The 13,963-nt window shown below is 48.3% G+C and overlaps 1 protein-coding gene and 1 long non-coding RNA gene across 6 annotated transcripts in view; both read left to right on the top strand.

Moving 5' to 3' along the window:
• srd5a2b (steroid-5-alpha-reductase, alpha polypeptide 2b) overlaps positions 1-1,237 on the top strand; it is a 65,852-nt gene extending 64,615 nt beyond the window's left edge. For 2 of the 3 annotated variants that reach the window (XM_052496393.1, XM_052496382.1), the window contains exon 5: positions 1,088-1,236. In XM_052496393.1, coding sequence (XP_052352353.1) covers positions 1,088-1,137 — 50 coding nt within the window. In that variant the 3' untranslated portion in view covers positions 1,138-1,236. Of the gene's footprint in view, positions 1-1,087 lie in introns of all 3 variants that reach the window. The other variant, XR_008092361.1, reaches the window with a different exon arrangement.
• A 4,772-nt stretch (positions 1,238-6,009) lies between these two features.
• On the top strand, positions 6,010-7,902 carry LOC127915824 (uncharacterized). 3 transcript variants are annotated; one of them, XR_008092394.1, is made up of 3 exons: positions 6,010-6,158; positions 6,271-6,438; positions 6,551-7,902. It is a non-coding gene; the product is annotated as an uncharacterized LOC127915824 (long non-coding RNA). The 3 variants fall into 3 exon arrangements; XR_008092373.1 differs by having other exon boundaries at positions 6,495-7,902; XR_008092383.1 differs by having other exon boundaries at positions 6,069-6,158; positions 6,215-6,438; positions 6,495-7,902.
• Positions 7,903-13,963: the final 6,061 nt, after the last annotated feature.

Here is a 13,963-nt window from a genome sequence, read left to right as displayed (position 1 = left end):
TATAGCCTCCACATTGACTCTGTACCGGTACCCCCTGTATATAGCCTCCACATTGACTCTGTATTGTAATACCCTGTATATAGCCTCCACATTGACTCTGTACCGTAACACCCTGTATATAGCCTCCACATTGACTCTGTACCGTAATACCCTGTATATAGCCTCCACATTGACTCTGTACCGTAATACCCCGTATATAGCCTCCACATTGACTCTGTACCGTAATACCCTGTATATAGCCTCCACATTGACTCTTTACCGTAATACCCTGTATATAGCCTCCACATGGACTCTGTACCGTAATACCCTGTATATAGCCTCAACATTGACTCTGTACCGTAATACCCTGTATATAGCCTCCACATTGACTCTGTACCGTAATACCCTGTATATAGCCTCCACATTGACTCTGTACCGTAATACCCCGTATATAGCCTCCACATTGACTCTGTACCGTAATACCCTGTATATAGCCTCCACATTGACTCTTTACCGTAATACCCTGTATATAGCCTCCACATTGACTCTGTACCGTAACACCCTGTATATAGCCTCCACATTGACTCCGTACCGTAATATCCTGTATATAGCCTCCACATTGACTCTGTACCGTAATACCCTGTATTTCGCCCCTCTATTGTTATTTACTGCTGCTCTTTAATTATTTGTTTTTCTTATCTCTTATTTTTACATATTGTTTTTTTTGGGGGGGGGGGTATTTTCTTAACTGCATTGTTGGTTAAGGGCTTATAAGTAAGCATTTCACTTTAAGGTCTACTACACCTGTTGTATTCGTGACAAATTAACTTTGATTTGATTTAGATCACATAACCTAGATATCTACATATAGACTGTAGAGATCTACCTAGTTGTTGATGCTTGACCAACCTATGGGGGCCTTGTACGCCTCCACAGGGCGTACTTTTCTGTATGTCTCGCAAGCTTACATTTGGTTTCGCTACACAATGATGTGAAACAAGAGGTCAGAGGTCAGAATGGAGGACCAGGCTAAACCTATGCTAGACATTTGTCCAAATCTGGGAGTGTAAATTTATTCATGATCCTTGTCCCTCTCCCTCTGTCACAGGTACTATCGTGAGACATTCCATGACTACCCCAGGTCGCGGAAAGCTCTGATTCCATTCATCTTCTGAAGAACAGACGAAGCTCCTGCATTCCAACCATGGGACTGGGAGACCCCAAACAAGCTCTTTAGCATCGGGCTTGCATTCCAACCATAGGACTGGGAGACCCCAAACAAGCTCTTTAGCATCGGGCTTGCATTCCAACCATAGGACTGGGAGACCCCAAACAAGCTCTTTAGCATCGGGCTTGCATTCCAACCATAGGACTGGGAGACCCCAAACAAGCTCTTTAGCATCGGGCTTGCATTCCAACCATGGGACTGGGAGACCCCAAACAAGCTCTTTAGCATCGGGCTTGCATTCCAACCATGGGACTGGGAGACCCCAAACAAGCTCTTTAGCATCAGGCTTGCATTCCAACCATAGGACTGGGAGACCCCAAACAAGCTCTTTAGCATCGGGCTTGCATTCCAAACAGCATCCTATTCCCTATATGGTCCTCTGTTCAAACGTAGTGCATTACTTTACTTGGGAATAGGGTGCAATTTGAGACAAAGTCCAGATATAATCAGATGACCTGCATATAGACAGTAGAGATCTACCTAGATATCTACATATAGACAGTAGAGATCTACCTAGATATCTACATATAGACAGTAGAGATCTACCTAGATATCTACATATAGACAGTAGAGATCTACCTAGATATCTACATATAGACAGTAGAGATCTACCTAGATATCTACATATAGACAGTAGAGATCTACCTAGATATCTACATATAGACAGTAGAGATCTACCTAGATATCTACATATAGACAGTAGAGATCTACCTAGATATCTACATATAGACAGTAGAGATCTACCTAGATATCTACATATAGACAGTAGAGATCTACCTAGATATCTACATATAGACAGTAGAGATCTACCTAGATATCTACATATAGACAGTAGAGATCTACCTAGATATCTACATATAGACAGTAGAGATCTACCTAGATATCTACATATAGACAGTAGAGATCTACCTAGATATCTACATATAGACAGTAGAGATCTACCTAGATATCTACATATAGACAGTAGAGATCTACCTCGATATCTACATATAGACAGTAGAGATCTACCTAGATATCTACATATAGACAGTAGAGATCTACCTAGATATCTACATATAGACAGTAGAGATCTAGCTTGATGACCTGCATATAGACAGTATATATCTAGCTAGATGTCTACATATAGACAGAATATATCTAGCTTGATGTCCTGTATATAGACAGTAGAGATCTACCTAATGACCTGCATATAGACCGTATATATCTAGCTAGATATCTACATATAGACAGTAGAGATCTACCTAGATATCTACATATAGACAGTAGAGATCTACCTAGATATCTACATATAGACAGTATATATCTAGCTAGATGACCTGCATATAGACAGTATTTATCTAGCTAGATGGCTACATATAGACAGTATATATCTAGCTAGATATCTACATATAGACAGTAGATATCTACATATAGACAGTATATATCTAGCTAGATATCTACATATAGACAGTAGAGATCTACCTAGATGACCTGCATATAGACAGTAGAGCTCATAACCTATGTTGTGTTTTTGGCATCATTAAAGTTAAGACTGTTATTTTATCAAATCAATTCTCTGTAATTATTATTATTACATTATTAAACTAATCATGTAAATGTAATTAACTAGGAAGTCAGGGCACCAAGGAAAATCTTCAGATTACCAAGTTATAATTTTCCAAATATAACTCTTCAGATATTTTAATATCTGATCAATTAGTCTTCTAATTAATTAATCATTCTTTACCTCATGTTAGTCTCATTCCAAACATCGTAAATTGTTGGTTATCTGCACGAACCCAGCCTTTACTATGAAACATCCATACACCAATTGTCTCAATCATTAATTTACTAATTCATTAAATGATCACAGAAATGCATAAACAAACAGTAGCTATGGTTACAAGGAAATGATTAAGGGAGGTTCCTTAGTGGGCTAAGCTGAAATGACTGCTTGGTGAACAGAGGGAAGTGGGTGTGGTCTGAGAAGGGCGGGAAAGACAAAAAAAGGAATCACTACACAGTTGATAATTAAATGAATTGAAATGCTAATCCTTTACACATTCAATATTTACGCTCAGTGTGTCGGCGTGATCTTTGTTGGAATCGTCCGTCTGCTGGAGAGTTCATCGGAGTCCCTCTCTCTCTGCTTCCCTGGTTAAAATGGGTACTTCAGACTACCATTCAGTAATGTTCCCATAGATTAGATGTTTCGGCGGTCGTCGGTCTTCGCATCCCAGGTTGATATAATTTCTAGCTGCAGACTAGTAATCACGATCTAAGATTTTGCTTTCATTCTGTAGGGAGTCTCAGAGTTTAACCATTTCCACCGGTGTAGCCAATTCTCCACGTGGTTTAGTTAGGAATTCAACAACCATTGAATCCTTAGCGGACAAAGAGGTTTTTGAAGAGGATTTCCTCTTATCTTCTCATTCAATTTATTGATTTAAATTGTCGGACATACCTTTCTAGGCTCTTCCAATTAAATGAGACACTTTAAGCTTTGCAATAGTAACCTAGATGAACCAACTTCCCAGGTGAATTTAAAGTTTAATTCCCAGATAGCCTGTCCAGGTATGATTAATCATTATCATTGATTAATTCCCAGATAGCCTGTCCAGGTATGATTAATCATTATCATTGATTAATTCCCAGATAGCCTGTCCAGGTTCGATTAATCATTATCATTGATCAATTAGTAAAATCTGCTTCTGCAAAGCACAATCAATCAGTCCTGCCTCCAGCGGGAATCCCATATGGCTTTGGCCTGAGGGGAAGGAGGTACCATAGTGGTAAATGTACCTAACATTATCGCTATGATAATCCAGCAATCTCAATTACTTGTGTATTAGTGGGTCTCATTCAATGTATTTATTTAAATTGTCGAACAGAACCTTTCTAGGTTCTTCCAGTTAAATGAGACACTTTAAGCTTTGCAATAGTAACCTAGACGAACCAACTTCCCAGGTTAATTTAAAGTTTAATTCCCAGATAGCCTGTCCAGGTATGATTAATCATTATCATTGATTAATTCAATTTGCTTTTGCAAATTCATTCACGTCCAACTTCCACAGAACTGTCCAGTACTGATGGTTCATTAACGTTTATAAATAGATTCAAATCGTCTTTGCAGCTCCCAATATATTCCAAAACCAGACTTAGGAAAAACATTTTTTCCTTTCAAAATGTTCTAATAATGAGCAAGCTATCAGGGGGGTAGTCCCCACTCGCCCGCTAATTAGTGAACCTCCACCCGCAGATGGATTGATCTCTGGCCTCAGCAGCGAAACCAACCCTAATTATGCCATTAGTGGAAAAGCAGACAACAACGCTTTCCAAAATCAAACATCGGGGCGCAGGCCTCGTAAAGGTTCTCTCCAGTGTAGCCCTGATGTCTTGCCATCTGAGATTGGCATCTGTACAATACCGCAGTGCACAGCTGAAGCACAGCAGGTAATGGGAGACATAAAGGGACAGAGGGAGAGAACCGGGTAAACAATGACAAATGCAGAAAAGGGAAACATTCTGCTAGCTATGGAACTGTGCTTGTAAACTGAACAATTAAATGTAATTAAATGTAATTGCAAAAACGTATGACGATGAACAAGCACAAGCTCTTCAACAATATCGTCTTTTACAGGAACAAAATCATATGCTACAGGAACAACTCGATTTAGCCAAAACTAAATACGATGATGTCCACGCCAAACTAGATAAATCTGAAGAGTTATCTCCAAACAGGAGCCCTCAACTTGATAACATGCAGGCAGTTTTGTTGAACGTTACTCAGAGTAACACGGTTCTACACAAAACGCTGCAGACCAAAGACGATCAGTTAATGAACACAATGACAAAGTGGGATGACAAATCAGCAGAACTGATTGAAGTCGCTGACCAAATGAATGATGAGAGAACTCAGGTGATGAAGATGGAAATCTTGATTTCTAAGCAAGCGGAAAGAAATCTCATCAATGCATCTCTCGCTCCGTAATCAAGACCTCTATCTGCAAACCATGACCGATAAGTTTGAGACCGAAAGGAGCAAGTGCGACACTCACGTGTCCAAAATCAGTACCCTTAATAAGCGCTCAAGTGGACTCTGCAATGCAGCAGAATACCACCCTTCGGTACCATCTAGAGGAAGTCCAGAATGGTCACAGCGTGACAACCAATCCAAACAACCGGAGCCCTGTACTCACAGGAGTAAAGACGATAGGTTTCAGACCTTGCCTCCATCATGTGTCCCTCAGTCTTCTCCTCTTGGCCATTTGGCACTGACTAGTATTGCGCCTCTTGGCCAACAACAACAAGGATTGGCTTCTCCTCTTGGCCTTTTGGCCCCACTTTCCCCACAGGATGAAGCCAAGCCTCTCCGCCAGCTTGGCGCGTCAATACCTTGACAAACTCATCAAAAATTTCCCCACCTTTGACCCCGTTCCAGCCAAATGATACTGAGCCGTTCCTAGCTGACACAGAGGACGCGTTGGATGGCAACCCGAACGCTACGGGTTCTGACAGGGTTTACCTGTTGAAGCGAACGTCGAATAGACACGTGACAAGGTTCATTAGTCTACAACAGCAACACGTGCTAAATGACCATGCTAAACTTGCCACAACTTTGAAATTAGAATTCAGTGGTTCTGCGACTCGCAAACACGACAGCTCACTGGCTAACTCGGTCAAACAAGCTCGGAACGAACACCCACAAGCTTACTATCATAGGCTTCGTTCAGCTTACTTTAGGACGTCGCCATCAACATGACTACCGCTACAATCGACCTGTTCGCTACGTTCCTGCACCCAACTCACACAAAGTGTCAGAGCACAAGGGTAACAAATGGTTGAAGGATGATCAAAACGTAGACCAATGTTCTCCAGAAGTTCCACTACATGAAGAACTAAAGCGAGAAACAGTTGAGAAAAGGGTAAAAGATAAGTCACAAGGACTAGACGGGGAATTACTGGACACCAGGTCTGCAGGAATTATCACCCATAGCAAGGACTAGACGGGGAATTACTGGACACCAGATCTGCAGGAATTATCACCCATAGCAAGGACTAGACGGGGAATTACTGGACACCAGGTCTGCAGGAATTATCACCCATAGCAAGGACTAGACGGGGAATTACTGGACACCAGGTCTGCAGGAATTAACACCCATAGCAAGGACTAGACGGGGAATTACTGGACACCAGGTCTGCAGGAATTAACACCCATAGCAAGGACTAGACGGGGAATTACTGGACACCAGGTCTGCAGGAATTATCACCCATAGCAAGGACTAGACGGGGAATTACTGGACACCAGGTCCGCAGGAATTAACACCCATAGCAAGGACTAGACGGGGAATTACCGGACACCAGGTCCGCAGGAATTAACACCCATAGCAAGGATTAGACGGGGAATTACTGGACACCAGGTCTGCAGGAATTAACACCCATAGCAAGGACGTTAAAATTCTAATCTCTCCCGCTCTCATTCAAGACCCTATCTAGGGCCCGCCTGATCAAGAAACAAGCCCCCGGGCTTTGTCAATAGACTCTGATACAAAGGTTGCAAAGAAAAATGTCAAACGCTTCGTTAAAAGCCAAGCCCACTCAAAATCGGAAAAGTCAATCTGCTTCCACCTTGAACAGAAATGGCACATCACGTCGTTGCAAACGACCACTCCACTTTGTGGGGAACATGTCCACTAAACAAGAATCGAAACGACCATACCTGGAAACAGTCCTGGAGGACTGCTTAACTTGCCATGCGCTAACTGATTGGGGTTCGACAATATCACTCATCTCTCAAACATTGTTTGAGGATCTCAAAAGGGCTCTGAAGCCAACTAAACGTTGGTTAAAAGTGGAACGATGCGACACTACACTTTGAGGGGTCACTCAGACTACCTCGCCTCTCACATTGAGAGTCATGCTGAAACTACACTTCAAGGACGTATCGCTCGTTCACCCTGTGTATGTTACCAGCCTCGAAACTGTTACCCTGTAGACTTGGAGCAGACCTGATGGATCGGTAAACCAACCAGGTATGGTCACAGGCCACCGTGCCTTCTCCACCGACCACACTGTCTTCCTCTTACGCTAGCTGCAACACAGTCATTTACGAGGGGTTTCTGTCGAAAGTACCCCTTGGGAAAAAGACGTTCAGAAACCTCTTGGGGCAGAATCCGATCCAATGAGATATTATGACATCTCGACACATTTCATCAGCCAACTTGATGGACCATTCTTTTCGAGTCAGCTGTCTCTGTGAATGCGCAACTTCCTTCCTCCTTGCAGTCGTGCAATACGGTAGTTGAGATGAACTTCTCTTGCCTTTCGGACACTTCCGCAAACACTGCGGCCGTCTCAGCAAGAAAAACAGTGATGCACAGAGTATACTCTACTTCGATGATACACCTTCCTCTTTGTGGGGGACTGTCACCCCTTACAATGACACCAATGGCGTCAGTCCAGCAACTGATCCGATGACTCCCGCTGGGGAAAAACTTTGCGATATCACAGACCGATATCCTCATCTCAGTTCGCAGGTACTGAAGAGGTTGCCACACGCGGACACGGTGGTGACTGACATGCCTCTACAGCCACTGAGGGTGTTGAAGCACAAACACCAGGAGATTTGGTTGAAAGGTTACAGCGACTCTCGTAACAACGCGGCCGCTGACAACTCGTACACAGGGTCCGGCCTTTTCGTTTGCGCCTCGGACACCAACCGCTTGGGGGGGGATAGTACCCCAGACTCACGATGAGCCTCATCAAGGCCGGTGTGGGGGGTTGAGACTACGGACACTGTGCGAGGCCGCCAGAGCATAAATCAAATCTAGTTGTAAACTCCCCTTTGAGAACAGTGAGAAGCAGAAAGGCCCCTAGACGGGGATTATCTTAGAACACATCTAAGATAGTACTGAGGTGTACCACACTGGAAGTACCACACTGAGGTGTACCACACTGGAAGTACCACACTGAGGTGTACCACACTGAGGTGTACCACACTGAGGTGTACCACACTGGAAGTACCACACTGAGGTGTACCACACTGGAAGTACCACACTGAGGTGTACCACACTGAGGTGTACCACACTGAAGTGTACCACACTGGAATTACCACACTGAGGTGTACCACACTGAGGTGTATCACACTGAGGTGTACCACACTGAGGTGTACCATAATACTGAGGTGAACACATCTAAGATAGTACTGAGGTGTACCACACTGAGGTGTACCACACTGGAAGTACCACACTGAGGTGTACCACACTGGAAGTACCACACTGAGGTGTACCACACTGAGGTGAACCACACTGGTCGTAAAGGAAGTCCAGTGGACTTGTCCACCTCCAAAACAAACGGCAACAATAATCATTCCTTGTCATGTGTAGGTTCAACTACAATACAACTAGTAAAATGCTCCCATCATGTGTTCCGGTAGTATAATATTTCAGAATAAATCGGTAGGATAACTGGTCCCTTTGAGCACCAGTACCAATACCACCGACAGTCAGTCCAGCTACAATCAATAAGAAGGTTAGAGACCTAACCAATCAAATTACCCTTGACAACAGCGACATAGGAGTCACTCAGAGTGCAACACGTGGAAGGGAATCTCCAGTGCACTCTTCCAATGGTGAACACACATGTCACTAATAAATAGAATCCTCCATTCAGGAGGAAAATTATTAGAATCATTAACCACGATCACACCACGTACGACTGGTCTAATACTTTGAGTACTTCCGTCGTGAGGTTAGCTCCTCCGTGGATAACATAGCTATGAAAGAGACTTCATACCTATCACCACTACAAAAGTGGAAGACACAGTGACGTGTAGTAAAGACTACTACAGACTCCCTCGACACCAATTCTGACTGACCTCCAGGCATTGACCTGAAAATTACCTGACTACGTCAGACTCATTGTGAACAAGTTGTAATCTGCCAGGATACTTGGTTTCCTTCCCTTGACATGTGTGCTTGTGTAAGCATAAACACACATGCACAACGGAACATCCAATTAGGATTTATGCTAGGATCACTTAAGGGTCCAAGCAAAATGCCAACCTTAGTAAATAAAGTTGAACATTTACTTCTAGGCCTTTGACTCTTCAGCACTCACCAGTTTTCTTCCCAGAAGTCCATAGGTCATCCCTGTAGCCTGCCCAAAACGAGTGCCTTACAGCTGTAAACTTCATTAGTTATCAACTTAGGATAGTGCCTAAGCAACACACCAAGTAGGAAAACCCTAGATATGGAATTAGAGACAATGTCATGATAGTCATTTTGCCAGAAGATGGGACATATATAGAATACAGTCCAATTACATTATTTTTGTGTGAGAACTATATATTGTATATCTTTTGTCTATGCTTTCATTCCTTTTCGGTTCAGTTCCTTTGACACTTAGGAAGTGATAGAGACATAAACATAAAGTCCCCATACAACCATCACTTAGTGCCACAACGCCACTCATTGGGGAATGAATGTAATTATATACATTTCATGAGTGTGTGTGCGTTGTTAACATCTGCCTAAGTTACTGCCCAGATCTTCCAGTCTGGACGACGACCAGACAACGAGTCCGGAATGGCGATCCCAAATCCGGACACCCACGGCCTTGTGGCGTCATGCCCCGCTGTCAGGGAGCCTACCAAGTTCAACCACCAGGGGGGATCGCAACGGCGATCGCCAACCGGACATCAACTGCCATCCTTGTGGCGTCATGCCCCGCTGTCAGGGAGCCTACCAAGTTCAACCACCAGGGGGGATCGCAACGGCGATCGCCAACCGGACATCAACTGCCATCCTTGTGGCGTCATGCCCCGCTGTCAGGGAGCCTACCAAGTTCAACCACCAGGGGGGATCGCAACGGCGATCGCCAACCGGACATCAACTGCCATCCTTGTGGCGTCATGCCCCGCTGTCAGGGAGCCTACCAAGCTCAACCACCAGGGGGATCGCAACAGGGGGATCGCGATCGCCAACCGGACATCAACTGCCATCCTTGTGGTGGACTGCCCCGTTCAACCTGTCAGGGGGAGCCTACCAAGTTCAACTGCCACCAGGGGGATCAAGCTCAAACACCAGGGGGGCGATCGCCAACCGGACATCAACTGCCATCCTTGTGGTGGACTGCTCCGCTTTCAGAGAAGCCTACCAAGTTCAACCACCAGGGGGGATCGCAACGATGATCTACAAACAGGACATCAACTGCCATCCTTGTGGTGGACTGCTCCGCTTTCAGAGAAGCCTACCAAGTTCAACCACCAGAGGGGACTGCAACGATGATCTACAAACAGGACATCACGTGATCATGATTTTACGTTGATTTGTAACTTGCAGGAAAAACAGGATCCAAACCACCAGGGGGGTATGTCATGATGTTGGCCTCTTTGAGTACAGCGAGCACCATCCCCCGCTCTCTGCTTCTACAACCAGACTGCTGTGGTCAGAGGTCGTAAATTCCTCAGAAAACCCTGCCTCATGGCCACACAGTATTAGAGAGAGGGTGAACTTTCACAGAGGGCAGAGGAAATCCTTCCACCTCACAGAACTTGAGGTACGAACAAATTTCATGTTCCAGAGAAAGTGTAAAAGATCGGTGAAGAATCCAGCTACGAACTGGTCCGTTTGTTACAACTTGGGGAAGTTCATGGGAGACGGTGTGGCCACATTACCACAACGCTGTTTATATAATAGCCTCAGATATGAGGTTTACATCTAATTGTTGTATAAGATGAATGAGTGAGGACGATACTGTTTGTATGATTGTGGACTGTTTAATGAAGAAAAATACAATTCCCAATTGGATTTGAACTAAATCAGAGGACCGCTCCTGAGCCCAGTTAGGGCCAGACATCCTGGACCGCCCCTGAGCCCAGTTAGGGCCAGACATCCTGGACCGCCCCTGAGCCCAGTTAGGGCCAGACATCCTGGACCGCCCCTGAGCCCAGTTAGGGTCAGACATCCTGGACCGCCCCTGAGCCCAGTTAGGGCCAGACATCCTGGACCGCCCCTGAGCCCAGTTAGGGTCAGACATCCTGGACCGCCCCTGAGCCCAGTTAGGGCCAGACATCCTGGACCGCCCCTGAGCCCAGTTAGGGTCAGACATCCTGGACCGCCCCTGAGCCCAGTTAGGGTCAGACATCCTGGACCGCCCCTGAGCCCAGTTAGGGTCAGACATCCTGGACCGCCCCTGAGCCCAGTTAGGGTCAGACATCCTGGACCGCCCCTGAGCCCAGTTAGGGCCAGACATCCTGGACCGCCCCTGAGCCCAGTTAGGGTCAGACATCCTGGACCGCCCCTGAGCCCAGTTAGGGTCAGACATCCTGGACCGCCCCTGAGCCCAGTTAGGGTCAGACATCCTGGACCGCCCCTGAGCCCAGTTAGGGTCAGACATCCTGGGACCGCCCCTGAGCCCAGTTAGGGTCAGACATCCTGGACCGCCCCTGAGCCCAGTTAGGGTCAGACATCCTGGACCGCCCCTGAGCCCAGTTAGGGTCAGACATCCTGGACCGCCCCTGAGCCCAGTTAGGGTCAGACATCCTGGACCGCCCCTGAGCCCAGTGAGGGTCAGACATCCTGGACCGCCCCTGAGCCCAGTTAGGGTCCGACATCCTGGACCGCCCCTGAGCCCAGTTAGGGTCCGACATCCTGGACCGCCCCTGAGCCCAGTTAGGGTCAGACATCCTGGACCGCCCCTGGGCCCAGTTAGGGTCAGACATCCTGGACCGCCCCTGGGCCCAGTTAGGGTCAGACATCCTGGACCGCCCCTGAGCCCAGTTAGGGTCAGACATCCTGGACCGCCCCTGAGCCCAGTTAGGGTCAGACATCCTGGGACAGCCCCTGAGCCCAGTTAGGGTCGGACAGCCCCTGAGCCCAGTTAGGGTCAGACATCCTGGACCGCCCCTGAGCCCAGTTAGGGTCAGACATCCTGGGACAGCCCCTGAGCCCAGTTAGGGTCAGACATCTTGGGACAGCCCCTGAGCCCAGTTAGGGTCAGACATCCTGGGACAGCCCCTGAGCCCAGTTAGGGTCAGACATCCTGGGACAGCCCCTGAGCCCAGTTAGGGTCAGACATCCTGGGACAGCCCCTGAGCCCAGTTAGGGTCAGACATCCTGGGACAGCCCCTGAGCCCAGTTAGGGTCAGACATCCTGGGACAGCCCCTGAGCCCAGTTAGGGTCAGACATCCTGGGACAGCCCCTGAGCCCAGTTTGGGTCAGACATCCTGGACCGCCCCTGAGCCCAGTTAGGGTCAGACATCCTGGACCGCCCCTGAGCCCAGTTAGGGTCAGACATCCTGGACCGCCCCTGAGCCCAGTTAGGGTCAGACATCCTGGGACAGCCCCTGAGCCCAGTTAGGGTCAGACATCCTGGACCGCCCTGAGCCCAGTTAGGGTCAGACATCCTGGACCGCCCCTGAGCCCAGTTAGGGTCAGACATCCTGGACCGCCCCTGAGCCCAGTTAGGGTCAGACATCCTGGACCGCCCCTGAGCCCAGTTAGGGTCAGACATCCTGGACCGCCCCTGAGCCCAGTTAGGGTCAGACATCCTGGACCGCCCCTGAGCCCAGTTAGGGCCAGACATCCTGGACCGCCCCTGAGCCCAGTTAGGGTCAGACATCCTGGACCGCCCCTGAGCCCAGTTAGGGTCAGACATCCTGGACCGCCCCTGAGCCCAGTTAGGGTCAGACATCCTGGACCGCCCCTGAGCCCAGTTAGGGTCAGACATCCTGGGACAGCCCCTGAGCCCAGTTAGGGTCAGACATCCTGGACCGCCCCTGAGCCCAGTTAGGGTCAGACATCCTGGACCGCCCCTGAGCCCAGTTAGGGTCAGACATCCTGGACCGCCCCTGAGCCCTGTTAGGGTCAGACATCCTGGACCGCCCCTGAGCCCAGTTAGGGTCAGACATCCTGGACCGCCCCTGAGCCCAGTTAGTGTCAGACATCCTGGACCGCCCCTGAGCCCAGTTAGGGTCAGACATCCTGGACCGCCCCTGAGCCCAGTTAGGGTCAGACATCCTGGACCGTCCCTGAGCCCAGTTAGGGTCAGACATCCTGGGACAGCCCCTGAGCCCAGTTAGGGTCAGACATCCTGGACAGCCCCTGAGCCCAGTTAGGGTCAGACATCCTGGGACAGCCCCTGAGCCAGTTAGGGTCAGACATCCTGGGACAGCCCCTGAGCCCAGTTAGGGTCAGACATCCTGGGACAGCCCCTGAGCCCAGTTAGGGTCAGACATCCTGGGACAGCCCCTGAGCCCAGTTAGGGTCAGACATCCTGGACCGCCCCTGAGCCCAGTTAGGGTCAGACATCCTGGACCGCCCCTGAGCCCAGTTAGGGTCAGACATCCTGGACCGCCCCTGAGCCCAGTTAGGGTCAGACATCCTGGGACAGCCCCTGAGCCCAGTTAGGGTCAGACATCCTGGACCGCCCCTGAGCCCAGTTAGGGTCAGACATCCTGGACCGCCCCTGAGCCCAGTTAGGGTCAGACATCCTGGACCGCCCCTGAGCCCAGTTAGGGTCAGACATCCTGGACCGCCCCTGAGCCCAGTTAGGGTCAGACATCCTGGACCGCCCCTGAGCCCAGTTAGGGTCAGACATCCTGGACCGCCCCTGAGCCCAGTTAGGGTCAGACATCCTGGACCGCCCCTGGGCCCAGTTAGGGTCAGACATCCTGGGCCGCCCCTGAGCCCAGTTAGGGTCAGACATCCTGGACCGCCCCTGAGCCCAGTTAGGGTCAGACATCCTGGACCGCCCCTGAGCCCAGTTAGGGTCAG

Source organism: Oncorhynchus keta, chromosome 3, assembly GCF_023373465.1.
Source record: "Oncorhynchus keta strain PuntledgeMale-10-30-2019 chromosome 3, Oket_V2, whole genome shotgun sequence".
NCBI classification, from domain to species: Eukaryota; Metazoa; Chordata; class Actinopteri; order Salmoniformes; family Salmonidae; genus Oncorhynchus; species Oncorhynchus keta.
Note: the sequence above shows the minus strand (reverse complement) of the source record. Positions and strands in the feature narration are given on the sequence as shown.